The 27,663-nt window shown below is 35.5% G+C and overlaps 1 protein-coding gene across 2 annotated transcripts in view; it reads right to left on the minus strand.

Annotated features, from left to right (window-relative positions):
• KLHL1 (kelch like family member 1) overlaps positions 1-26,995 on the minus strand; it is a gene marked incomplete at its 5' end in the record, with an annotated part of 376,374 nt that extends 349,379 nt beyond the window's left edge. For both annotated transcript variants that reach the window (XM_082675722.1, XM_082675721.1), the window contains one exon: positions 26,493-26,995. In XM_082675722.1, coding sequence (XP_082531848.1) covers positions 26,493-26,995 — 503 coding nt within the window. The remainder of the gene's footprint in view (positions 1-26,492) is intronic.
• Positions 26,996-27,663: the final 668 nt, after the last annotated feature.

The raw sequence follows: 27,663 nt of genomic DNA on the forward strand, positions 1-27,663 counted from the left end.
CAGAACAACTCCATTTGGGGAATTGGTAAGGGTTTCTATTTAACAAATATAAACAAGGGTTTATATTTCCAAATATGGACCCTGAAAAGCAATTGCTATGAGAATAGACTTGAAAGCAAAAACAAAACAACAGAAGCAAAACTTCAAATCAGAAGAAAAGTTCCTTGCTTTGTGTAATATAACTTGACCTCACATTCCAGGTAGGAGAGAGATGTGATTAGCAGAGTAGACTTACCAGGGTAGAGTCTCTTCTCAAGGAAGTGGGATAAAGAGAATCAGTTGCAATTCAAATTATTAAAGCAACAATTAGCTAAATGAGAATACACTAGTTGTTATTACTAGCTTCAGGACAAGATGACATTTTGAAAGACAGCCAGAGTTAGACTTGCAAACATGTTGCTTCTCTGAAAGAGAAAGACTGAAGCATTGTCCTGATAATATATTTCAAAAACTTGGAGAAACATTCAGAGAATTAAAGAGGGACTACTATGTGTGTGCTGTTTGGGTTGTTTTTCTTTTCATCCCTTCCTCCCTTCCTTCCTTCTCTCTTTTTCTTCTTTCTTTTTAAAAAAATAATAGCCAATGAATCATTGTGGACAACATTGTCAGGTTATTATATAATATTTAGTGCAAGGTTACATGCTTTACTAATGAAGTTCTATATAAACATTCTCTAGCAAATTACATATGACAATATTAAAGCCTAGATAAAGCTCTGTCTCATGGGAAAAAGTGACACACTGCAAGTATTTTCAATCTAGTTTCATTAACTCTGGTATTATGGACCCCACTACCGACATTGCTAGCTCAATCGCCATGATGTAAGTAATGTGTTAGTCTCCAAGTGCTTTTAGATGCTCGGCTGTGATTTCCTCAATAAATACGCATGTGAGGTGGATAAGGCAGACGTGAAAACCTCATGTAACTCAGGAAGACACAGACTTAGGGTAGCCAGCTATTTTTTAATTCTAATAATCTAGACTCCATAAATTTGGCTTGTATGATTTGAAAGTGTTGTCATTTTAAAATAGAAAATTTCACCTGAAATTTAGATAATACTTTTTTAATGTTATACTTATATATAATATTAAATAGTTGAAATTGTTATAGTTTATGAGTAGGGACACTTAATTCTCTTTCCATTATTTTGGAAAAGAAATCTAAGCAAATTTTGATAATATTTGAAAAGTTGGAGAGTGAGCTCATCAAGATGGTGACATATGTTGTTCCCAACTTTAGTCCCCATAACAAGAAGACCAACTATCAACTTTCCATAGAAAAACACCATTGTGAAAATCCCAGAAACTGGGGGTAAGGCTGATGCGTCTTCCTGAATCACAAGGACTGAGAAGGATCTCATTAGATGGGTAATGAGCAGTTTCACTTTGATAGCATCTCTCTCCCTCAGGCTGGCATAGCAGCTCACCAGGAAGGCCCTCCTGGGATTATGGATTCTCCAGTGGGAAAAGGAAGGCCAAGGTAGGTATCCACATCTGCCTTCCCAAGTGTCACAAGGGGAAATCTGCGGGTTCAACCACTGGGGATCAGATAGAGAAGGAGGCAGGGCTACCAGCAACCAGTGATCAGATCTTGGCTGACTGAGTTTCTGCTTACAGCAGTTCCCAAACAAGGATCCAGCCAATGGATCTGCCCATCTTCAGAGATGAGTCAGTGGCCCCACTGGTCAGGGAGCTCAGTTGGCAGATTTGAGGCCCCAGCCAACAGGCTATACTGTCCTTAAAGCCATTTTCTGGCAGATTTGAGTCCCCAGCCAACAGGCTATACTGGCCTTAAAGTCATTTTATGACCCCACTGGACAGGTAAGCAAGCTCAAAGCTCTACCTAATTGCTAAAGCATCCCATAGCCCACCAGGGTAGAAGAACAAATTTGCAGTCCCACCAACTACTGAACATAGGCTCTAGTCCCACCCCATCAAGAAGCCTGGCCAGAGAATCCAGGCACCCTACAGACCTGCTTGGGCAGGGAAACAAGCCAGAAGTCCAACTCTTGAGCATAGACAGGGAGCCTGAACAGTGACTCTGGGCAGCCTCAGAGCCCAACCAACAGTGCCACCTAGCCTACAACCCACCCAGCAACACTGGCCAGCCTATGGCCCCGTTCAATTGTTGAACACAGACAGTGGCCTTGCCCAAGCAGGGAGCCAGCTAGTGGCCCCACTAAATCATAAAACACAGACTGCGGCCACACACAACCAGGAGCCCAGAACACAGACGGTGACCCTACCGCATCATGGGACACAGTCTGCAATCCCACAAAATTGCATCAAGTAGCTGGAGGCCCTAGCCAAAGAGAGAGCCCAGACGGTGACCTCACACAACAGAGGAACATAGCCAGTGGCCTACCCAATCTTCAAGCCCAGCCTGTGGACCTGCCCAATTTTAGGGCATAGCCAGTGGCACTGCCACCTCATCAGGAGCAATTATGGATCCCAGCCTGCAGACTTATGTAATTGCAGAGTCTAATTAGTAGCCTCATCTGTCAGTGAACATAACCTGCAACCTCACCCACCCAGAGGTGACCACAGACCCCAGCTAGTGACCCCACTTGACCACAGAGTACAGTCAGCAGCCCCAACAAACCAGGAGGCCTCCCAGCAGCTCCACTTGAATGCAGAGCCCAACCACTAGGCTAACCCAATTTTGGAGCTCTGCTGGGGACCCCTCACTCTCAACCTCAGAGCATTGGCAGTGGTCTTGCCCAACTAAGATCCTTGATAGTAAGCCCTGCCTGTCTGCAAGTAATACCAGCTGATTGGTCCAGTGCCCAAGCTGGTTGGACTAGTGATGGTCTTTCTCTGCCAAAGGGAATGTGTAAAGTCTGAAAGAGGAGATCATTTACTCAAATGAAGATGCCAACACAAAGATACAAGGAGCACAAAGAATCAGATAAACATGACACCACCAAAGGAAACTAATAAAGTTTCAATAACTGGCCTTAAAGAAATGGAGATCTTTGAACTGTCTGACAAAGAAATCAGAATAATTATTTTAAAAGGAGTTCAGTAAACTATAACAGCATATAAATAGACAACTAAACTAAATTAGTAAAGCAGTGTATGAAGAAAATGAGAAATTCAACAAAGATAAAGAAACCATCAAAAAATAAAGGGGAGAGAACACACCCAAATTCATTTTATGAGGCCAGCACCACCCTGATAGTATAATGAAAACTAAATATAATGAATAAGAAAAAAATAATCCCTTGGTGAGTGTTTTGGTATCTTAGAATATTTTAATGTCCTTATTTATCAGCTACATATATATCTATAGTTTTAACTGCTTGGGTAATAATAATATGTATATTATAATATGCATTATAATATGCAATAATAATATGCATTATTCTTAAAGTAAATATTTAATAAATTAAATTTTTTGCAACCTTTCTTAGCTTATTAATTTAAAAATATAATTGTAATCAAGTTCAATGTATCACATCAAGAACATAGAAAAGAATCTTATAATCTTCAGGAAACAAATGTAAAAATGTGGTATTTAACTTACCATGCTATTCTGTCTTACAAAGGCATTTACACATATAAACATGCATGTGGGGATGTTTTGTTTTTAGGTTTAATATAATTTGATCATATCTCACATGTTATTTTTACACACATCTCACACAAATTTTTACAAATTGCTCTATGCACCAAATACTAGTGTTTTCCAAGACATTCTAAATTTATTTATTCTTTTTCAAATTCTATATATTTTACATGACATATTTTGACATAAATTTACATGATATATTTTATATGGTATATTTTACATGAAGGATACAAAATGATTTCTTGTCATTTTTCTATCAATGAGCAAGTATGGGATATGGGTCTTCCTTAACTTCTAGTTCTTTTATTTCTGAAGGATATATTCTCAAAATTTGTATTACTGAAAAAAAGGCTTTTATGTTTTTGTCACTAAAAATTTTGTCCCATTGCTCTCTACCCCCCCCAAAAATACAGCAAATTATATTCCTACCAGCAATAAAATATTTCTGATTATTTCTAACCTGTATATCACAAGTATATAAACTTAAGCCATTTACTTGTTTAATAGTGACTTGAGAATTATGATATAATTTCTACTTCAGATATATTTGTTATTTGAAAAAGATTAACCTATTTCATCATAAAGTTTCCATAATTATAATTTCAAGGAATTGTATTTTCAGGTGCAGCATCCTTCCTTCCTTCTAAATTTTTAACTGTCAAAGTTTCTCTATCTAAATAAAGCAAAGTCCAGACTTAAACACTCCACTTTCACCCATGGACAGATCATCCAAAGTGAAAATAAATAAGGAAACACAAGCTTTAAATGATACATTAAACACGATGGACTTAATTGATATTTATAGAACACTCCATCCAAAAACAACAGAATACACATTTTTCTCAAGTGCTCATGGAACATTCTCCAGGATAGATCATATCTTGGGTCACAAATCAAGCCTTGGTAAATTTAAGAAAATTGAAATTGTATCAAGTATCTTTTCTGACCACAACGCCATGAGAGTAGATATCAATTACAGGAAAAGATCTGTAAAAAATACAAACACATGGAGGCTAAACAATACACTACTTAATAATGAAGTGATCACTGAAGAAATCAAAGAGGAAATAAAAAAATACCTAGAAACAAATGACAATGGAGACACAACGACCCAAAACCTATGGGATACAGCAAAAGCAGTTCTAAGGGGGAAGTTTATAGCAATACAAGCCCACCTTAGGAAGCAGGAAACATCTCGAATAAACAACCTAACCTTGCACCTCAAGCAATTAGAGAAAGAAGAAAAAAAAAAAAAACCCAAAGCTAGCAGAAGGAAAGAAATCATAAAAATCAGATCAGAAATAAATGAAAAATAAATGAAGGAAACAATAGCAAAGATCAATAAAACTAAAAGCTGGTTCTTTGAGAAGATAAACAAAATAGATAAACCACTAGCCAGACTCATCAAGAAAAAAAGGGAGAAGACCCAAATCAATAGAATTAGAAACGAAAAAGGAGAGGTAACAACTGACACTGCAGAAATAGAAAAGATCATGAGAGATTACTACAAGAAACTCTATGCCAATAGAATGGACAATCTGGAAGAAATGGACAAATTCTTAGAAGTGCACAACCTGCCAAGACTGAATCAGGAAGAAATAGAAAATATGAACAGACCAATCACAAGCACTGAAACTGAAACTGTGATTAAAAATCTTCCAACAAACAAAAGCCCAGGACCAGATGGCTTCACAGGCGAATTCTATCAAACATTTAGAGAAGAGCTAACACCTATCCTTCTCAAACTCTTCCAAAATATAACAGAGGAAGGAACACTCCCAAATTCCTTCTACGAGGCCACCATCACCTTGATACCAAAACCAGACAAGGATGTCACAAAGAAAGAAAACTACAGGCCAATATCACTGATGAACATAGATGCAAAAATCCTCAACAAAATACTAGCAAACAGAATCCAACAGCACATTAAAAGGATCATACATCATGATCAAGTGGGGTTTATTCCAGAAATGCAAGGATTCTTCAATATATGCAAATCTATCAATGTGATAAACCATATTAACAAATTGAAGGGGAAAAACCATATGATCACCTTAATAGATGCAGAGAAAGCTTTTGACAAAATTCAACATCCATTTATGATAAAAACCCTGCAGAAAGTAGGCATAGAGGGAACTTTCCTCAACATAATAAAGGTCATATATGACAAGCCCACAGCCAACATCATCCTCAGTGGTGAAAAACTGAAAGCATTTCCACTAAGATCAGGAACAAGACAAGGTTGCCCACTCTCACCACTCTTATTCAACATAGTTTTGGAAGTTTTAGCCACAGCAATCAGAGAAGAAAAGGAAATAAAAGGAATCCAAATCGGAAAAGAAGAAGTAAAGCTGTCTCTGTTTGCAGATGACATGATCCTACACATAGAGAATCCTAAAGATGCTACCAGAAAACTACTAGAGCTAATCAATGAATTTGGTAAAGTGGCAGGATACAAAATTAATGCACAGAAATCTCTGGCATTCTTATATACTAATGATGAAAAATCTGAAAGTGAAATCAAGAAAACACTCCCATTTACCATTGCAACAAAAAGAATAAAATATCTAGGAATAAACCTACCTAAGGAGACAAAAGACCTGTATTCAGAAAATTATAAGACACTGATGAAAGAAATTAAAGATGATACAGATAGACGGAGAGATATACCATGTTCTTGGATTGGAAGAATCAACATTGTGAAAATGACTCTACTACCCAAAGCAATCTATAGATTCAATGCAATCCCTATCAAACTACCACTGGCATTTTTCACAGAACTAGAATAAAAAATTTCACAATTTGTATGGAAACACAAAAGACCCCGAATAGCCAAAGCAATCTTGAGAACGAAAAAAGGAGCTGGAGGAATCAGGCTCCCTGACTTCAGACTATACTACAAAGCTACAGTAATCAAGACCGTATGGTACTGGCACAAAAACAGAAATATAGATCAATGGAACAGGATAGAAAGCCCAGAGATAAACCCACGCACATATGGACACCTTATCTTTGATAAAGGTGGCAGGAATGTACAGTGGAGAAAGGACAGCCTCTTCAATAAGTGGTGCTGGGAAAACTGGACAGGTACATGTAAAAGTATGAGATTAGATCACTCCCTAACACCATACACAAAAGTAAGCTCAAAATGGATTAAAGACCTAAATGTAAGGCCAGAAATGATCAAACTCTTAGAGGAAAACATAGGCAGAACACTCTATGGCATAAATCACAGCAAGATCCTTTCTGACCCACCTCCTAAAGTAATGGAAATAAAAACAAAAATAAACAAATGGGATGTAGTGAAAGTTAAAAGCTTTTGCACAGCAAAGGAAACCATAAACAAGACCAAAAGACAACCCTCAGAATGGGAGAAAATATTTGCAAATGAAGCAACCGACAAAGGATTAATCTCCAAAATTTACAAGCAGCTCATGCAGCTCAATAACAAATAAACAAACAACCCAATCCAAAAATGGGCAGAAGACCTAAATAGACATTTCCCCAAAGAAGATATACAGACTGCCAACAAACACATGAAGGAATGCTCAACATCACTAATCATTAGAGAAATACAAATCAAAACTACAATGAGATATCATCTCACACCAGTCAGAATGGCCATCATCAAAAAATCTAGAAACAATAAATGCTGGAGAGGGTGTGGAGAACAGGGAACACTCTTGCACTGCTGGTGGGAATGTGAATTGGTTCAGCCACTATGGAGAACAGTATGGAGGTTCCTTAAAAAACTACAAATAGAACTACCATATGACCCAGCAATCCCACTACTGGGCATATACCCTGAGAAAACCAAAATTCAAAAAGAGACATGTACCAAAATGTTCATTGCAGCTCTATTTACAATAGCCCGGAGATGGAAACAACCTAAGTGCCCATCATCGGATGAATGGATAAAGAAGATGTGGCACATATATACAATGGAATATTACTCAGCCATAAAAAGAAACGAAATTGAGCTATTTGTAATGAGGTGGATGGACCTAGAGTCTGTCATACAGAGTGAAGTAAGTCAGAAAGAAAAAGACAAATACTGTATGCTAACACATATATATGGAATTTAAGAAAAAAAAATGTCATGAAGAACCTAGGGGTAAGGCAGGAATAAAGATGCAGACCTATTAGAGAACGGACTTGAGGTTATGGGGAGGGGGAAGGGTGAGCTGTGACAGGGCGAGAGAGAGTCATGGACATATACACACTAACAAACGTAGTAAGGTAGATAGTTAGTGGGAAGCAGCCTCATGGCACAGGGATATTGGCTCGGTGCTTTGTGACAGCCTGGAGGGGTGGGATAGGGAGGGTGGGAGGGAGGGAGACGCAAGAGGGAAGACATATGGGAACATATGTATATGTATAACTGATTCACTTTGTTATAAAGCAGAAACTAACACACCATTGTAAAGCAATTATACCCCAATAAAGATGTTAAAAAAAAAAAAAAAGAAAGCAAAGTCTGAAATAATTGCCAATTTACTTTCATACACTAAATTAAATGTATCTGCACTTTTAAATAAAATATAATATTAAAAAAGAGGAGTTATATTTAACTTCATACTGGAAGATAATTTTAGTCAATAAGAAATATTAATAAGGATGCTTCTTGAGATTGTGGCAATTATTGATTTTTCAGAAGTGATTGTATTACTTTGACATCCTTATGTGTATAGGTTGTTGATATTGCATCAGCTCACTCTGGTACTCGTCTCTTTGTGCTGATTCCTGGACCAATGCAATTCTCCCACCTCGTAGAATATTGGATAAAGCTGTGTGAAATATAAAGCTGCTCATAACTTCATTTTTCTAAAGAATGTAGGAATTATTTTTATTCATTAAAAACTCAACATAGAAATAGAATTTTTATTCATTGAATTTAGCATAGAAAATTATAGGCATCTGTGTGAATACTGAAAAACTTTTGAAGTAGTTTTAAAGTCCTGGAAGCCCAAGCATTTGGTATTATCTCTTTGGTTCCAATAGCTTTTCTCTCAAATGAAATAATGTGTTGGGTATTTCAGAAGCATTGTACTCTTTGGAGAAGTTATTTACCACCTTAAATTAATAAATTAAAAAAGAAACATTTTAGTATTTGTCCATTTATATATGACCATTTATAAATTTTATTTTATATTATCTATGGCCATATATATTTTTATATAAATGTACTAATTTATATATAAATGTATAAATGTATAAATGTATATATGTATATAAATGTATAAATTAGTTAATTTATATACATATTATATTATGTTAATATATTATATCATATAATTATATTATATTATATATTATATATTATATATATTAAGTTATATACATATTACATATACATTTATATGTAAATATATAAATTAGTTAATTTATCTATAAATTAAAGTTTATATCTAAATTTTACATGTAATGTATATACCCATAAATTTATCAATAAATTAAACAATTACAATATTAATGTTTCACCAAAAATGATTTATTGATATATATAGACTCGAGTGAGTTGTTTCCATTAATATACCTCATACTGATTTTCTTATGCCCTCTATTCATTGACAACATTGAGATCCCTCAAATCTAACTTTATTCCTGGACATATTCAGTCTTCCATAGATGATTCATCAAGCAATGTAGCTCCTGCCTTGAATTCCACATCTTCATTCAAATTACTAAATTATTCTCATGGCCACATATTTCATGTTGTCACTATCCAGGTCTATGCTTCATGTGAAATCTGAAGTCCCAACATATTCTTCAACTAGAATTTTCTAAATTTTAATTCCTATAATTCCTTTACCTCACTACAACTCTTCCAAAAGGACTAAAAAATAATTAAAATATTTATGTCAGCTACTTATTGGACTCAGATTGTTCAAAACAAAAATTATTTTCTTCCCTCTAGTTTCCTGCATTGTCCACTTTGTAGAACAACAACAAAAAAATCCATTCATTTGCCCACCCAGAATTGTAGGAATCTTCTTGCCTCTCTCTCTTTTACAATTAAAACTTCAATTAATGGACAATTGTGACATTTTATTTTCCATGTGCTTTCTTTTCCTTCTGCCCCTTTTCTTAGTAATAGTTCTTCAGTAGAACTATTGTTTTAGTCTTTTAAGATGGCTATCTATTTTTAGTTTCATCCACCTTTTCTCTAATCCATCTTACATACTGTAACAGAAAAATTTTCTAAAGTTTGAATCTTGTCAGCTAGATTCATTGCTTCAAAGTCACCATAAGTTAAATCCAAAGTTTTTAATATAATCTAGAAGAATTCTGGCTGTCTGGGCATGGTCTATAGCTCTGGTCAGATCACCTGACCAGTCTACTCAGGCATAGTCATGCTAATTTACTTGATATTTTTTCTTCTAATTAACAATTGTACACACTGATGCTGGTCTGAACTTATATTAAAACGCTTTTGAAGCTTTCTTTTTCTGTACCTTTAAAAATCCTTTTTAATATATATATTTAGTATAGCACTAGTTAAATTTCTATAATTACTTATCTGTTAATTTTTTATTACTAGTTTTTACTCTGTGGAAAGAAGGAGTTTTCTATACATCTTTGTATATCAAGAAGCTGGCATATCATCTGGAAAAGAATAACTAATTCAAAATAGTCTTCATTGAGTGAGAGACTATTTAGTTTCTTCTTAAGGTACATTTGGCTCAAAGTATATACCTTAAGTGTTCAAAATAGAGATTAATTTATATCTTAAGGGCTGCCTAATTGACACTGCTGCTAGGGGTCAAGCTGAGTCAACTATAGGTTAAGATCTGTTGTCTTATGGAAGAGAGGCTAGATGACTTTAGATATAATGTATTTCTTGCCCTCTCTAATCATATTCCAATGAAAAAATGAGATAAGCAGCAATTTAAGTGACAATGGTGACATTTTCCTATAGTTTACTCCAGAACTTAAGTTTTCAAATGCCATATCCAGTTTTCTTCCCACTGTAACATGAAACTGTGGGTGTCAACATATTAGAATAAGGCAAACAATATTAATTTAGAGAAATACATGCTGTACAAAATTATCAGTATTTATAGATCATACATATTTTCAGTGTGTAGCATTATAAAGGCCAAAATTTTTTCTGGAGTTCATTCATGAATAAGAATCCAAATGTTTACCATACTTGGAGAAAATTTGGTATGAGGCAAATAAAATAATGTGAAAATATAGGAGTAAGAACAGATACAAGTGAGTCTTCAACTTTAGATAAGATTTCAAACAGATGTGTAAATTTTAAGAAAGAAAAAATTACATTCAGAAATAATTTTAAACTACCCATGACATTTTTCACAGAACTAGAACAAATAATCCTAAAACTTACATGGAACCATAAAAGACCCAGAATTGCCAAAGCAAGCCTGAGGAAAAAGAACAAAGCAGAAGGCATAACCTCCTAGACTTCCGACATTACTACAAAGCTACAGTAATCTATATGGTAAGGTATTGGCACAAAAACAGACATATGAATCAATGGTACAGAATAGAAAGCCCAGAAATAAGCCCACACACCTGTGGTCAATTAATCTTTGAAAAAGAAGGCAAGAATATACAATGGTAAAAAGACAGTCTCTTCATCAAGTGGTGTCAGAAAAGTTACACAGCCACATGTAAATCAATGAAGTTCGAACACACCCTCACACTATACACAAAAATAAACTTGAAATAGCTTAAAGACTTAAACATAAGACATGACACCATAAAAGAAAACATGGAAGAGAACACAGAAGAGATCATGGGCAAAATATTCTCTGAAATTGTACTAATGTTTTATTAGGTCAGTGTCCCAAGGCAATAGAAATAAAAACAAAAATAAACAAATGGGACTTAATCAAAATTACAAGTGTTTGCACAGCAAAGGAAACCATAAAAGAAACAAAAAGACAACCTACAGACTGGGAGAAAATATTTGCAAACCATGTAACTGACAAGGGCTTAATTTCCAAAATATACAAACACACAACTCAACAACAACAAAAAACAGTGCAATTGAATAATGGGTAGAAGATCTAAATAGCCATTTCTCCAAAAAAAGAAATACAGATGGCCAAAAGACATGTGAAAATATGCTTAACATCAGTAATTATTAGAGAAATGCAAATCAAAATTACAGTGATGTATCACCTCACGCCAGTCAGAATGGTTATGATTAAAAATATACAAATAACAAATGCTGGAGAGGGAGTGGAGAAAAGGGAACACTTGTACACTGTTGGTGGGAATATAACTTGGTGTAGCCACTATGGAAAACAGTATGGAGGTTCCCCACAAAACTAAAAATAGAGCCACCATATGATCCAGCAATCACACTGTTGGGCTTATATCCAGACAAACTTATAATTCAAAAAGATACATGCACCCCTATGTTCATAGCACCATCATTCACAATAGCCAAGACATGGAAACAACCTAGATGTCCATTGAGAGAGGAATTGATAAAGGTGTGGTAGATATATACAATGGAATATTACTCAGCCATAAAAAAGAATGAAATAATGCCACTTGCAGCAGCATGGGATGTAAGTAGAGATTATCATACTAAGTGAAGTAAGTCAGAAAGAGAAAGACAAATATCATATGATACCACTTATATGTGGAATCTAAAATATGACACAAATGAAACTATCTATGAAACAGAAACAGACTCACAGGCATAGAGAACAACTTGTGGTTGCCAAGGGGGAGATGGGTAGGGGAGGGATTGAGTGGGAGTTTGGGGTTAGCACATGCAAACTATTATATATAGAATGGATAAACAACAAGGTCCTACTCTATAACACAGGGAACTATATTCAATATCCTGTGATAAATCATAGTGAAAAGAATATAAAAAAGAATATATATATATATGTGTGTCTGTGTGTGCATGTGTGTGTGTATAAGTGAATCACTTTGCTGTAGAGCAGAAGTTGACACAACATTGTAAATCAACTACACTTCAATTTAAAAAAAAGAAATAATTTTAAGTTGTGCTCTTTGATAGGCTCTTTAATAATACATATTTAATTTTACAATTGAAAAAGTATTCTTCTAATAAGAAATATATTTAAAAGTCACAGGCCATTATTAAGGAGAATAATTACAGGTAAATATTTTATATATGTTAGGACAAGAAATAAAATGAAGAATGAGCTCTCTTTTCTCTGTGGGAGAATATGTTTAGTGGTGCTTCCAAACCATCTGGTAAAATACAAAGAAGAATCAGAGATGAGAACAGCATAGCATTTCCTTTCTGTGTCCTTAAGGTAAAGCTGTGAATTGTACTGCTGTTCCTCTAGTATTAACAATGGAGATGGTTCCCACTGTCTCAAGATAAAAGTCCTTGTGGTGACACAGCAAGAAATTCTGAGCTTTCTTTGCAGAAACGCTTGTATAAAACTATTTAGGTTTCTCTGGGCTTCCCTGGTGGCGCAGTAGTTGAGAGTCTGCCTGCCGATGCAGGGGACGCGAATTCGTGCCCCAGTCAGGGAGGATCCCACATGCCGTGGAGCGGCTAGGCCCGTGAGCTATGGCCACTGAGCCTACGCGTCCGGAGCCTGTGCTCCGCAACAGGAGAGGCCACAACAGTGAGAGGCCCGCGTACCGCAAACAAACAAACAAACAAAAATTATTCAGACTTCTCATCTGCTGCTAAGAAGAAGACAGCAAAAAACTTAATGTGAATATTTCATTATCATGTTCTGCAAGGCAAATATCAATAGATGATTCCTTGAACCATGTATCAAATTCAAGAGATGTGTTACTTCAATACATGATTCAAGGCAAATTAGAAGCAAATTTCTATTCAAAATATGAATAATCAACAAAATGGATGTTTATCTGACTTATAGTACTTAAATGTTAAAAAGAAATATACCATACAGTTTTCTTTGACTCATCATAACATATTTTTTCATTCAGTCATAAGTATTCAATGACCAGTTGTTTATTCCTTTTTTATGGCATAAAGTATTACTCAATATGGCTATTGTAAAAATGTTTTATCTATTTCCCATTAATCTATATATTGTGACCTTGATAGCACACTATTTTGATTAAAGTAGCTTCATAATACATCTGGAATCAGTAAGTGTTAGTACTCAAATTTCTTAGCTTTTCTCAAAGTTGTTTTGTCTCTTTCTAGTTCCTTTGAATTTTTTAATGGATTTTAGAATGAGCCTGTCAATTTGTACAAAAAAAAAGCATACATATATTTTCTTGGGGGATGTGTACTATCAATAGATCAATTTGGGAAGAACTGACATCTCAATAATAGTAAGTTTTCTGACCCATGAACATAATATATCTTTCCATTATTTAGGTCTTTAATTACTATCAGCCTGATTTTATTGTTTTGAGCTTATGAGTTTTTCACATCTTTTGTCATAGGTATTCATAAGTATTTCATACTTTATTAATGTTACTATGAATACATTATTTTTGTAATTTCAATTACTAATTGTTCCTTGATGGTATATAAAAATACAATTGAATATTGTATATTGATTCTATATCCTGCATTGTGAAAAACTCTTTTTTATAGATTCCATAATTTTTTTCTAATAAACAATTCTGTCTGCAAACAAAAACCATATTGTTTATTTCTATATAGATGATCAATTCCTGTACAAATGAAAAATTTTCTTTTTCCTTTCCAATATAGATGCCTTTTATTTCTTTTTTTTTCTTCTATTGAACTGACTGGCATCTCCAATACCACGTTGAACAAAAGTGGTGAGAGAAGACATCCTTATTTTGTTCCAGATCTTAGAGGAAACACATTTAATCTTTCAACATTATGATGTTGGCTCTAGGTTTTTTATAGGCTCTCTTTATCAGATTTATATTCTTTTCTCTGAGATATACTTTATCTAATATTGATACATCCATTCAGCTTTCTTTTGTTTAGTCTTAGCATGCTATGTATCTTTTCCATCTTTTTCTTTTTAACCATTTTTTAAATATTTAAAGTATTTATTGTAAGCAAAATATACTTGGGTCTGGCTTTTTATACAAGTTGATAATCTTTGTCTTTAAATTATGGATGTATAGAGCTGCTACTTTAATATAATTCTTGATATAGTAAGGTTTCAGATTATAATTGTGCTGTGCGTTTTCTATTTGTCCCATCTTTGCTCCTGTTTTCTTTTTTTTTAGATTAATTGAATATTTTTTATGAGAGCATTTAATTTTTGTTGTATTACTAGCTACTTATCATTGTTTTGTTAATTTAGTGGTTGCTTTAGGATTTCTAACATACTTCTGAGACTACCTTCAAATGATATACCACTTCACATTTAGTATAAGAACCTTGAAAAACGATGCTTTCATTTCTTCCCTTGAGTCTTAATGCTGTAGGAGTCATGCGTATATCTTATGCATGTGATAAAAACCTCAAATTATAGTGTTTTTTGTTTGTTTGTTTAACCACCATTTGTCTTCCAAATGTTCCAGATTTATATAATCAAGAATAACCTTAAATGTTTACACATGTAGTTACCATTTCAGGTGGTTTTCATTCCTTTCTGCCAACTGGTGTCATTTTCCTTGTGCCTGAAGGACTTTAAAATTTCTTATAGAGCATGTCTCCTGCTGACGAATTGTTGCAACTATTCTATGCCAGAAAAAGTTTGTAATATCACTCTCACTTTGAAAAACATTTTGGGTATATAAAGGACTTCATATGGGCAGGGTTTTTTTATAGTGCTAAAAAGATGTTGTTCCACCTATCACTTGCATCTTTTTCAATGAAAAATGATCCATTATTCTTATTTTTATCCCTCTCTGCATAACATGTGTTTTCTCTGGAAACTCTGATATTTTTTCTATTTATCGTTCATTTTGAGAATTTGATTAAAATGTGACTTATGGTAGTTTTCATGCTTCTTGTGTTTAGAATTCATTAAGATTATTGAATCTATGGGTTTATACTTTTCATAAAATTTGAAATCTTTCTGCCATTATTTCATTTTTAATTTATTTTTATTTCTTATACAGCAGGTTCTTATCAGTTATCTATTTTATACATATAAGTGTATATATGTCCATCCCAATCTCCCAATTCATCCCATCACCACCACCCCTCCCCCCACTTCCCCCCCCGGTGTCCATATATTTTTCCTCTACCTCTGTGTCTATATTTCTGCCGCAAACTTGTTCATCTGTACCATTTTTCTAGATTCCACATATATGAGTTAGTATACGATATTTGTTTTTCTCTTTCTGACTTACTCCACTATGCATGACAGTCTCTAGGTCCATCCACATCTCTACAAATGACCTAATTTCGTTTCTTTTTATGGCTGAAAAATATTCCATTGAATATATATACCACACCTTCTTTATCCATTCGTCTGTTGATGGGAATTTAGATGCCTCCATGACCTGGCTATTGTAAATAGTGCTGCAGTGAACATTGGGGGGCATGTGTCTTTTTGAATTATGGTTTTCTCTGGGTATATGTCCAGTAGCGAGATTGCTGGGTCATATAGTAATTCTATTTCTAGTTTCTTAAGGAACGCCCATACTGTTCTCCATAGTGGCTGTATCAATTTACATTCCCACCAACAGTGCAAGAGGGTTCCCTTTTCTCCACACCCTCTCCTGCATTTGTTGTTTGTACATTTTCTGATGATGCCCATTCTAACTGGTATGAGATGATACCTCATTGTAGTTTTGATTTGCATTTCTCTAATATTAGTGATGTTGAGCATCTTTTCATGTGCCTCTTGGCCATCTGTATATCTTCTTTGGAGAAATGTCTATTTAGGTCTTCAGCCCATTTTTTGATCGGGTTGCTTGTTGTTTTAATATTGAGCTGCATGAGTGGTTTATATATTTTGGAGATTAACCCTTTGTCTGTTGATTCATTTGCAAATATTTTCTCCCACTCTGAGTGTTGTCTTTTTATCTTGTTTATAGTTCCCTTTGTTGTGCAAAAGCTTTTAAGTTTCTATAGGTCCCATTTGTTTATTTTTATTTCCATTACTCTAGGAGGTGGATCAAAAAAGACCTTGCTGTGATTTATGTCAAAGGTTGTTCTTCCTATGTTTTCCTCGAAGAGTTTTATAGTGTGCAGTCATACCTTTAGGTCTTTAATCCATTTGAGTTTATTTTTGTGTATGGTGTTAGGGAGTGTTCTAATTTCATTCTTTTACAGGTAGCTGTCCAGTTTTCCCAGCACCACTTATTGAAAAGACTGTCTTTTCTCCAATGTATATCCTTGCCTCTTTTGTCATATATTAGTTGACCATAGTGCATGGATTTATCTCTGGGCTTTCTATCCAGTTCCATTGATCTATATTTCTGTTTTTGTGCCAGTACCATATTGTCTTGATTACTGTAGCTTTGTACTGTAGTCTAAAGTCAGGGGGTCTGATTCCTCCAGCTCCGTTTTTTTTTTCCATCAAGATTGTTTGGCTTTCTGGGGTCTTTTGTGTCTCCATACAAATTTTAAGATTTTTTTGTTCTAGTTCTGCAAAAAATGCCATTGGTAATTTGATAGGGATTGCGTTGAATCTGTAAACTGCTTTGGCTAGTATAGTCATTTTCACAATATTGACTTTTCCAATCCAAGACCATGCTATATCTCTCCATCTGTTTGTGTCATCTTTGATTTCTTTCATCAGTGTTTTATAGTTTTATAGTTTTCTGAGTACAGGCCTTTTACCTCCTTAGGTAGGTTTATTCCTAGGTATTTTATTCTTTGTGTTGCAATGGTGAATGGGATTGTTTAACTAATTTTTCCTTCTGATCTTTCATTGTTAGTGTATAGGAATGCAAGAGATTTCTGTGCATTAGTTTTGTATCCTGCAACTTTACCAAATTCATTGATTAGCTCTAGTAATTTTCTGGTGGCATCGTTAGGACTCTCTCTGTATAGTATCATGTCATCTGCAAACAGTGACAGTTTTACTTCTTCTTTTCCAATTTGTATTCATTTTCTTTCTTTTTCTTCTCTGATTGCAGTGGCTAGGACTTCCAGAACCATGTTGAATAAGAGTGGCAAGAGTGGACATCCTTGTCTTGTTCCTGATCTTAGAGGAAATAGTTTCAGTTTTTCACCATTGAGAATGATGTTTGCTGTGGGTTTGTTGTATATGGCCTTTATTATGTTGAGGTAGGTTCCCTCTATGCCCACTTTCTGGAGAGTTTTCATCAAAAATGGATGTAGAATTTTGTCTAAAGCTTTTTCTGCATCTATTGAGACTATCATATGTTTTTTATCCTTCAGTTTGTTAATATGGTGTATCACATTGATTGTATATATTGAAGAATCCTTGTCCTCTTTGTCTCCTGTAATAATCTTTATTTTAAGGTCTATTTTATCTGATATGAGAATTGTTACTCCAGCTTTCTTTTGATTTGAATTTGCATGGAATAACTTTTTCCGTCCCCTCACTTTCAGTCTGTATGTGTCCCTAGGTCTGAAGTGGGTTTCTTGTAGACAGCATATATACGGGTCTTATTTTTGCATCCATTCAATGAGCCTGGGTCTTTTGGTTGGAGCGTTTAATCCATTCACATTTAAGGTGATTATCAATATGTATGTTCCGATTACCATTTTCTTATATTATTTTGTGTTTGTTTTTGTAGGTCCTTTTCTTCTCTTGTGTTTTCCACTTAGAGAAGTCCCTTTCGTCTTTGTTGTAGAGCTGGTTTGGTGGTGCTGAATTCTCTTAGCTTTTGCTGGTCTGTAAAGCTTTTGATTTCTCCACCTAATCTGAATGAGATCCTTGCTGGGTAGAGTAATCTTGGTTACAGTTTCTTCCCTTTCATCACTTTAAATATATCATGTCACTCCCTTCTGGCTTGTAGAGTTTCTGCTGAGAAATCAGCTGTTAACCTTATGGGAGTTACCTTGTATGTTATTTGTCATTTTTCCCTTCTTGCTTTTAATAATTTTTCTTTTTCTTTAATTTTTGTCAGTTTGATTACTATGTGTCTCAGCATTTTTATCCTTGGGTTTATCCTGCCTGGGACTCTCTGCACTTCCTGGACTTAGGTAGCAATTTCCTTTCCCATGTTAGGGAAGTTTTTGACTATAATCTCTTCAAATATTTTCTCAGGTCCTTTCTCTCTCTCTTCTCCTTCTGGGACCCCTATAAGGTGAATGGCGTTGTGTTTAATGTTGTCCCAGTGGTCTCTTAAGCTGTCTTCCTTTGTTTTCATTCTTTTTTCTTTATTCTGTTCTGCAGCAGTGAATTCCACCTTTCTGTTTTCCAGGTCAGTTATCCATCCTTCTGCCTCAGTTTTTCTGCTATTGATTGCTTCTAGTGTATTTTTCTTTGCAGTTACTATATTGTTCATCTCATTTTTTTTATTCTGTAATTCTTCTAGATCTTTGTTAAACATTTCTTGCATCTTCTTGATCTTTGTCTCCATTCTTTCTCTGAGGTCCGGATCATCTTCACTAGCATTATTCTGAATTCTTTTTCTGGATGGTTGCCTATCTCCAATTCATTTAATTGCTTTTCTGGGGTTTATCTTGTTCCTTTATCTGGTACATAGTTCTTTGTCTTTTCATTTTACCTATCGTTCTGTGAATGTGGTTTTCATTCCACAGGCTGCAGGATTGTAGTTTTTCTTGCTTCTTCTGTCTGGCCTCTGGTGGATGAAGCTATCTAAGAGGCTTGTGCAAGCTTCCTAATTGGAGGGATTGGTGGTGGGTAGAGCTGGGTGTTGCTCTGGTGGGCCAAGCTCAGTATAATCAGAATCTACTAAAGAAATAAACCAAACCAAATCACATACTTTATTGTAGATACAAATAGATTTTGGCATTCACCTCTTGAAGAACTATAAAATAGTTGTATTGTATTCTCCCTTCCTTTGTAGTATAAACTCTCGCAATTTTCTGATCCCATTTTTAAAGTTTTTCTGTCATATTTCAGCCAAGATGAAAATGCTGATTTACATGGGTAAACATCTAGCAATATCAGTAAGAAAAAAGGAGTCCAAATGATCTACCAAGATACAGTGTCACAAACAAGTATGATAGGAAATTAAACTGAATGATTTTCTATGAGAAATTATCAGAGTTGGACTAAGGCTGCCTAGGCGATGGGAAAAGCTGAATTTAGAATTAACATCAACTGATTCCACTCTTTACTATTATTGATGACCCTCAGATTACTTTTAAGTACCATTTCTGTGACATGATCTTCAGCCAAAATGATCTGTCTCATTTGCTTACCATTCAAAATGACATTTTCCTGGGATACTAAAATCATAGTACACATTTTCTCTGGTCAAGTTAAACTTTGTTATGCTTTCATAAGTACTTAGATCAATCTGTTTTCAAGTCCTGGCCAGAAAAGTCAGCAAAGGTAGTTAGCATCAAACCTATATTGTTCAATAAATTTTCTTTTCTTTTCTTTTCTTTTCTTTTTTTTTTTTTGCTGTACACGGGCCTCTCACTGTTGTGGCCTCTCCCGTTGTGGAGCACAGGCTCCGCACGTGTAGGCTCAGCAGCCATGGCTCACGGGCCTAGCCGCTCTGTGGCATGTGTGATCTTCCCGGACCGGGGCACAAACCCATGTCCCCTGCAACAGCAGGCGGACTCTCACCCACTGTGCCACCAGGGAAGCCCTTCTTTTTTTAATCTATACTTGACTTATAAGATTTTGAAATATTTAATTCTGCTCAGATTATCTGTGTCTATATAGGATGTTTTCTTCAAAGTTTTGAATAACCTTATCTTAAATGCAGAAAGGTAAATTAATTATTATCTGGTCTAATCTAATATGTAAATTCCAGAGCATTTGTTTTTACAGCTACTACAAAAATACCTACAGTTATTTTGGATGTTAAAATAAATCAAAAGAGACTCATTACTATAAGACTCTGTTTAAAATGTTGTCATTTTCATGTTCAGAAACTTGACATAACTCTAAAATACCCTGCAGGTCTAAGTTTTCTGTAAATTCTATAAGAGCTCTTGGTCAAAAACAATGAAATTTGAATTAACATGTACTTGTTAGAAGCATATCATCCTCCAGATACACAAATTATCTTTTGAGACTTAGGAAAAATAAACCAATGAAATAAATATCTGATCAATAGTATATTCTGTATTAACCAAATTTTGGATAGGGAGGATTTCTTTATTATTTTTAAATTATTTAAAGTAGTACCTTAAAGTGGTTAATGATATAGTTTACAAAGTATTCATTAGCAATTTATCAAAGAAAGCCAGAATATGGTTCTTCAATTAGTGTAGAGGTTTTATTGTTTGTTATAATTAAGAATTCTATTTATTTCATCTTGCATTTATTGGGTTGGCCAAAGGGTCTGTTTAGGTTTTTCCACAAGATATTACAGAAAAACTAGAATGAACTTCTTGGCTAACCCAGTATACTCACATCTTTCTCTCAGATAGCTGTGGAGTTTTGTGTACCTGAAAATCCAACCTAGTGATCTTATTACCTTTTCTTTTATGATCTTCTTCGTTTGCCTGAAGCAAATTTCCTCAGAGGGGAGGGCACCTGGAAATTGTGGACCTCTTTGCAAACAATATATAATATTGGTAAACCCATCCTAAATTAAGTAAAAAAAAAAAAAACTTTCGCCAAACAAGCTATCGTCTTTTGCTAGTTCTGACTTAAATGCTAATAGGCTATATAATACCCAAGCCTAGAATAAATTAGTAAGGAAGACATAAAATTGAGTAAAATCACTCTATATACTTTTTCACTAAGAAATTGAGGTCATAGGGAAAATATGAACATTATTTTAATTTAGTGTCCATAGAAGAATAGTTTGAGAACTACTTTCCTGAAGAAATAGCCCTTTGCCGTTTTTTAAATTTTTCTTTTTTCTTTTGACTGAAGCAAGGCTGCTTTCTTTTTATTCTAAACAAATACGACCATGTGATTCTAATGGTATATGCTCTCTGTCTGTGACACTTCTCTTTATCAATTGTTCTGAACTTCAGAAGGAGAGTTTCTATCATGATGCTCTCTTTTGGATTCCAAATTTAAATAATTTTTCCCTATCTAGGTTATTTCCTCATACTTTTGTTTAATTAAAAAGTAAAATACACTGAATGAACCATAATTCAGGAAGTAACTGAATGTTTTTTAACTTGGGCCAAGTCCTCCTTGACTGATCTTTCTCAGGCATTGTCCATCACTATCATTTTAAAGAATGTATTTAAACATTCAGACACAAGAATAATTTCCACCAGAGGAACAAGAGAACTGCCTCAGCATAATCTTGGTTGGAGCCTCTTTTCTTCTGTTTTGTTTGTTTAAACAGAGGTAAATAAGAGTTGGCAAAATCACCTGGAATATGGTACCAGGAGTCAGAGTGCAAGGATTAAAAATCTAGCTGTACTACTTACAATCCTGTGGTTTGGGGCAACTTAATTACCTGTCTATATCTCAGTTTTCTCATAATCATAAAATGATTATGTAATCATTTTAACAAAGGGATCCATAATTGTACCAGAATCATAGGGCTGTTCTGAATATTAAATTCCACAATATAAATATTCAGCTTGATATCTGGAAGACAGCAAGCTCTTAATCAATGTCACCCATTATGATTATGACAAATATGTATTCACTCAGTGATATTTATTGAGTAACTACATGCTCTATGATAGGGATAAAATAATGAGCAAAACAGAAACATCTTGTCCACTGGGCAATTGTAGTTAAAGACAAACAGAAAAGGAAACATGGATATTAATATATGGCTACAATAAGAAATTGAAGACAGAGAACACTTACTCTAAGAACATAAAATAAGGGGATAAAATAAATTTAAAAATTTTTAAATGATTTTTCCTGGGGGATCAATGAACACTTCTTTAAGAAAGGTACAGAACTTTTATTCACAACATCTCAGTAATGAATAAGAATGAATACAGAAAAGGGTGGATTGAGGGAAGGAGAACCACTATGTAATAAGGAAAGGAATTAATTTTGTGAGGCCTAAAGGCAGAGAAAAATGGTAAAGAAGAATGTTACCTGTGGAAGACAGGGGAGAATGGTGGGGTTGTGATGAGTGAAGGGCCTGGATGGCAGACAAGAGTCAGCTCTTTCAGGGCCTAACTGACCAGGAGATAGAGTGTGGTCAGAGTGGTGGAAATGCTTTGAAAAATAAAAGGAGAGCCAGGATATGGGGAAAAACTTTAGATTTTTATCTTATAAATTTTCATTGACTCTGGTGTGGAGAAAGGATTACAGGTGGGAAAATCAATGAGGAAAGAGGATGCAGATGGCAGTTGCAGAAGTTGAGTTGAAAGATGACAGTATTTTAAAATTAGGTGTGGACAATGGATATGGAGAGATGTGAGGCAGACATAGGGGAGGACATTTTTGAAGGAAAAGTGACAGGGCTTGGTGGAATATTGAAAATCAGGGGAAAGAGAATTCTGGTAAATATGATCCTGGATTTCTGGCTTGTACAACCTAATGTATGGCGAGCTATTCTCTGAGATAGAGAAGAAGAAAATTGAGCAAGAGAGAAGGGAGATTATGAGCTCAATTTTGTGTGTGCTGTATTTATATTGTATCTGTGATATCTACCAGAAAGGTCAAGTGGATGTGTGAGACCTGAGTTCATGGGGGAAGTGGGGGGAGAGGGGGTTGTGGGTGTGGGGAGGCAGAGTCTAGGTTTTGAGATGCAGCTCTGAAATACAGTTTATGGGTGGTAACTGAAACCATGGAAATAGATGCCTGCACTCTGTGAGAACTGAGAAAACTAAAAAAGCAAGTAGTTAAACACGACATCTTTTCTCCTACTCACATCACTATAAACTGCAAGAATAGAAATATTTCTCTTTGGTTTCTTAGTTTACTACATATAGAATTTTGGACAAAAAATATGCATATCAAAAATATATAGTGATCTGAATGGCTAGGAAATGATACACTCTCTAAAAATTACATTCAGACAGTAAAGTAGAAAAAATAGATGATTAATAGCATAGGGCAAGAGCCTATTACTGTAAGAGTTAGGATTCTTAATGGTGTCATGGTTAAGGTAGTAGAATACTGAGATTTGTTTATGTGTGTCTGGTGGAGTGGGATGAGATAAAGGCTGGGTTTCAGCAGTAATTCAGTTTACTACTGTCTTATTGCTACCTTTATGTTTCAACTCCATGATAATTTGACCTTTCCAGAATTCTGAGATTAAGAGCAGCTTTCTGCTGAGCAACTTCCATCTGATGTTTGAACAACAAATAAAACCAACTGAGCTACTTATGCTTATCTAAAACAATGTTCTTAACTAGTATGAGACGAAATGAATAAAGAGAAGATCAGAAAATGAAGGAAGAGAAAAAGAGCCAACTCTTTTTTATACGTGAAGATTAATTTAGCATAATGGTCAGAATTGATGAAACAAAATGTTAAATATCAAATGTGATATCACAGAACGGTGATACAGTAATGACCCAAGTAATCAAAATGATCATGCAGGTTTATATACTTCATGTGTTCATTGGTCATTATGAACGATATGTAGATTTCCTGCATGGATTGTGATAGAAACCAAAGTAAATCCACATTAGTGAATTATTTTACATATTGTTTTCCATTCCATACTTAACTTTGGAAATGCTGTCCTTCCTGGGAAATGAACATTATTCTTACTGCGTATTATAATAATATATATTGATAATAGCTTATTGCTTAGTTTAGTAGCATGTTGTCAATCAATCATGAGCACAGATCCAGTAGTCTATGAATGTTTAGGAACATGTAAAGTCCGTGAGAATACTATCAGTGTTGACTGATTTGTCCAGTGAGAAATTAAAATTTAACTAAAGGATTTAAGCATGAATAAGAATTTTAAAATAAAATTAGACCTGATTTTCAATATTTTACAAATGCAAGCCCTCATTGGAAATCCTCATTCCAAAAGTAAATATGACTTGGGGTGGCACTTGGCTTATTTTCAGAATTCTTTCCATTTACAACCCTTTGTGTGTATAAACACTGATGTATATTCAAAAGTAAGGGATTGGAAGTTAAATCTGATGGATGTTTCATCCCTAACTGAGGTTATTAGTTATTAGTTTTATTTTTAAATTTATTATATTTTCTATTTCCAAATTGTCCAATTTACATGAAAGTCTTCTGAAATTACTCATGCCAAGTATGCCTTATTTACTTAAAACTGTAGTTTTATAAAGAAAAATTTTTTTAATTATTAAACATTAATATTCCCAGAAATCAGATATTTGAGCTGATTTGAAGACTCAAAACTGAAAGAAAACGACTCAAAACTGAAACTAAAACTGAAACTGAAAAAAAAAGACTCAAGACTGAAAAACAAATCTATTTATTCCCTGAACTGTCTGAGACACAAAAATATCAATTTCAATAAAATAGTAATTAGTAAATCTTTAACCTAACTGGTTTTCTTTTAAATATATAAGGTGAATTGCTAAATGTTTATCAATGATTTCCTAAAACTAAAAAATTACATTTCCTCAACTAAAGGAGGTAAAGCCCAACATATTTTATTTTTAAAAACGATCTAAAACTATAGGTCACTAGTGAATACATAAATCAAATAACTTCATAGTATTAATAGTACCCCAAATTATAATCATTTTGGTAAATTATCTTAATTGATTGAATAATAGATAAATTTATATTTAATCGCCTATATATGGAAAAAACTTTCTCATACTCGAAAATTGCAAATTAAATTTCTTTGTCTTTAAAATCATAATGTTACATATTGTCATCACATATTAGATTATGTTCAAGGCTCTTAAAATTCAAATCCACATAATCCATATAATTGAAATTTTTTAAGTATAATTTTTGTATCTTTAACTTCACATTTGTCAACATAATTGGAGACCACCTATGGTATTATTTTGTTTTATGTGTTCTTTTTGTGACTTAACTTTATAAAAAGTTGATTCAATCAAGCAAAAGTTTAAAACATTGCTTCTGTTTCTAATTTTTATTTTTATTGAAAGGTAAATTTTATTAAAATTTCATTATTATTTTCCTATATCTCTCCTGTATTTCTTCTTCAATAATATATTCTGATATATGAATTTAAATGCAAATCTTTTCGTATCATCACTATACGCCAAAAGTAGTAATGATCTAGTGTAGAATGAATCAATTCTTTGAAAATGTCAAACTCAGAAGGAGGTTATGTGTGCGAAGGTTTTCTATAAGTCTTGAAAGTAGAAGAACTGTGCTCAAAGAAGTGTAATATTAGATATAAACAAGAAATAAATGTTGACCTGCTCACTAAGAATACACAGTTCCATACCGAGACAATGAATCAGGACAGAAAAGTGAAAAGGGCATTAGCAAGAGTTTAATTCTAAGACTTTAAACAAAGCAAAGGTGTTCATGAAGTAGGATAAAAAGGGAAGCTAGGATAGAGAATAGTAACACTGTCCTTCATGGGGAAAAAAAGAGAGAAGATAATCTTGCTGTCTGGTAGCCTACTGTCCACCTCATTACTCCTGGAATATAGATTCAAGCCACAGGGATCCTAGGTAACCTGCCAAGTCAGTTTCTAGGCCAGTATATGAGATGCATTTGAATGGTGTTTAAAGGAAGTTCCTCCTCATATCAAATAACTGGGAGACTGATGTATGTAATTTAATGACAGAAGATGACAGAAGAATACTACAACCTCAGAAATATGAGAACCACTCTACATGGAGAGTTATCAAAATGCATATATATTCAATATGTGATTAAGCTCCGAAAACTTGGGGAAAGAAAAGCAATATGCATGAGCCAATAGAAACTAAGGAGGAAACTTTTAATGAGGTTGCAATTTGAGTAATAAAAACCGGGTTGGCATCTCTTAACCAAAATTTTCAACTTGAAACGTTTTAGACTTAGTAACTACCCAGAGTGCACAGGGTGGGGGGAAACGAGTGGAAATTGAGGAATGCTTGGATGTCCCATGGGGACTTACTGTACCTGTGTCCACATCCTTCACCTGTTGCCTGGCTCGAGTTGGCCGGTTCCACTTTGAGCTCTTGCAAGACAAGCCCTTTTTCGTGTGGTCCAGGAAAGTCCATGCCTGGCACCTCCTCCTCTTCTAGGGACTCCACGTAGAAGAGAGTCCTGGCCGGCTGGTGGGTGCCCTGCCCGGGCGCCCCTTGCTGCAGCCTCGTGGCCACTGGCAGCAGGGTGCCATTCAGTGGGTTGAAGGAAGAGGAGGAAGAGGACGGGGAAGCAGAAGAAGAAGAGGAGGAAGAAGAGGAAGGCTTCTTCCAGAAAGTGCTCACGCTGCCCTTCTCTTGGCTTTTGAGCAGGCGGCTCTGGCTAGGTCCCCAGTGCTCGAAGCTGCTGCTGCTGTCTTCTTGCAGGCAGCTGCCCCCGGCCGGAGCGCCGGGGGACTGCGACGGGTGGCTGAAGAGTTTCCAGCGGAGTCGCAGGATGTGCTTCACATCAAAATCTTTTCGCCCAGAGCCTGACATGCTTGACGCAAGGAAGGCAAAGGGGATTCAGCGGATTCAGGAGTAGACGGGTCAGCGGGTGAGGGAGGCCAACGGAGCCCGGGGTTGGAGAAGGGGGAGGGAGGCGCCCTCTGCACCCTGGCAACAGACGGGACCAGGCGGCTGCGCGCCCTGCCAGGCGACGAGCGGAGCGCGGACAGCAGAGCCGCGCGGCTCAGCGGCGGTCAGGTCCGCAGGACCCGCGCGTGGTGAGCTCAACGGCCGGGAGCAGAGGAAGGAGCTGGATGCAGAGGGTTGAGAATCCCCGATCTCCTTGCGGGGTCCCCGTGGTTACCGCGCGGGGAGGGACGACCCTGATGCTGGAGATGGGCGAGGGAGAGAGGTCTGCGCGCTCCGAAGCTTCGGAGGCAGCGACAGCTGAATACACCTCCCTGGCAAGCACCGGTGGCAGAGCCTCCGTGGAGAAGCTGTCGGCTCCCCTATCCTTGCAGCTTAGAGTTCAGTGCCTGGGGAGCGCAGAGAGAAAGATCCCCAAGTCGCGAAGAAGCGCACCCCCCTCCCCTCCGCCTTCTCGTTGCACCTGCGCTCCTGCCACTGGTCTCTCGGAGGATGCTCTGAGAGCTTGCGGGTACCTCTGAGAAAGTCAAATGCCTTCTGCAAGGCGAGAAGGGGTGGTTTTATCTAGTCAG

Source organism: Grampus griseus (genome assembly GCF_964374135.1).
Source record: "Grampus griseus genome assembly, chromosome: 18".
NCBI classification, from domain to species: domain Eukaryota; kingdom Metazoa; phylum Chordata; class Mammalia; order Artiodactyla; family Delphinidae; genus Grampus; species Grampus griseus.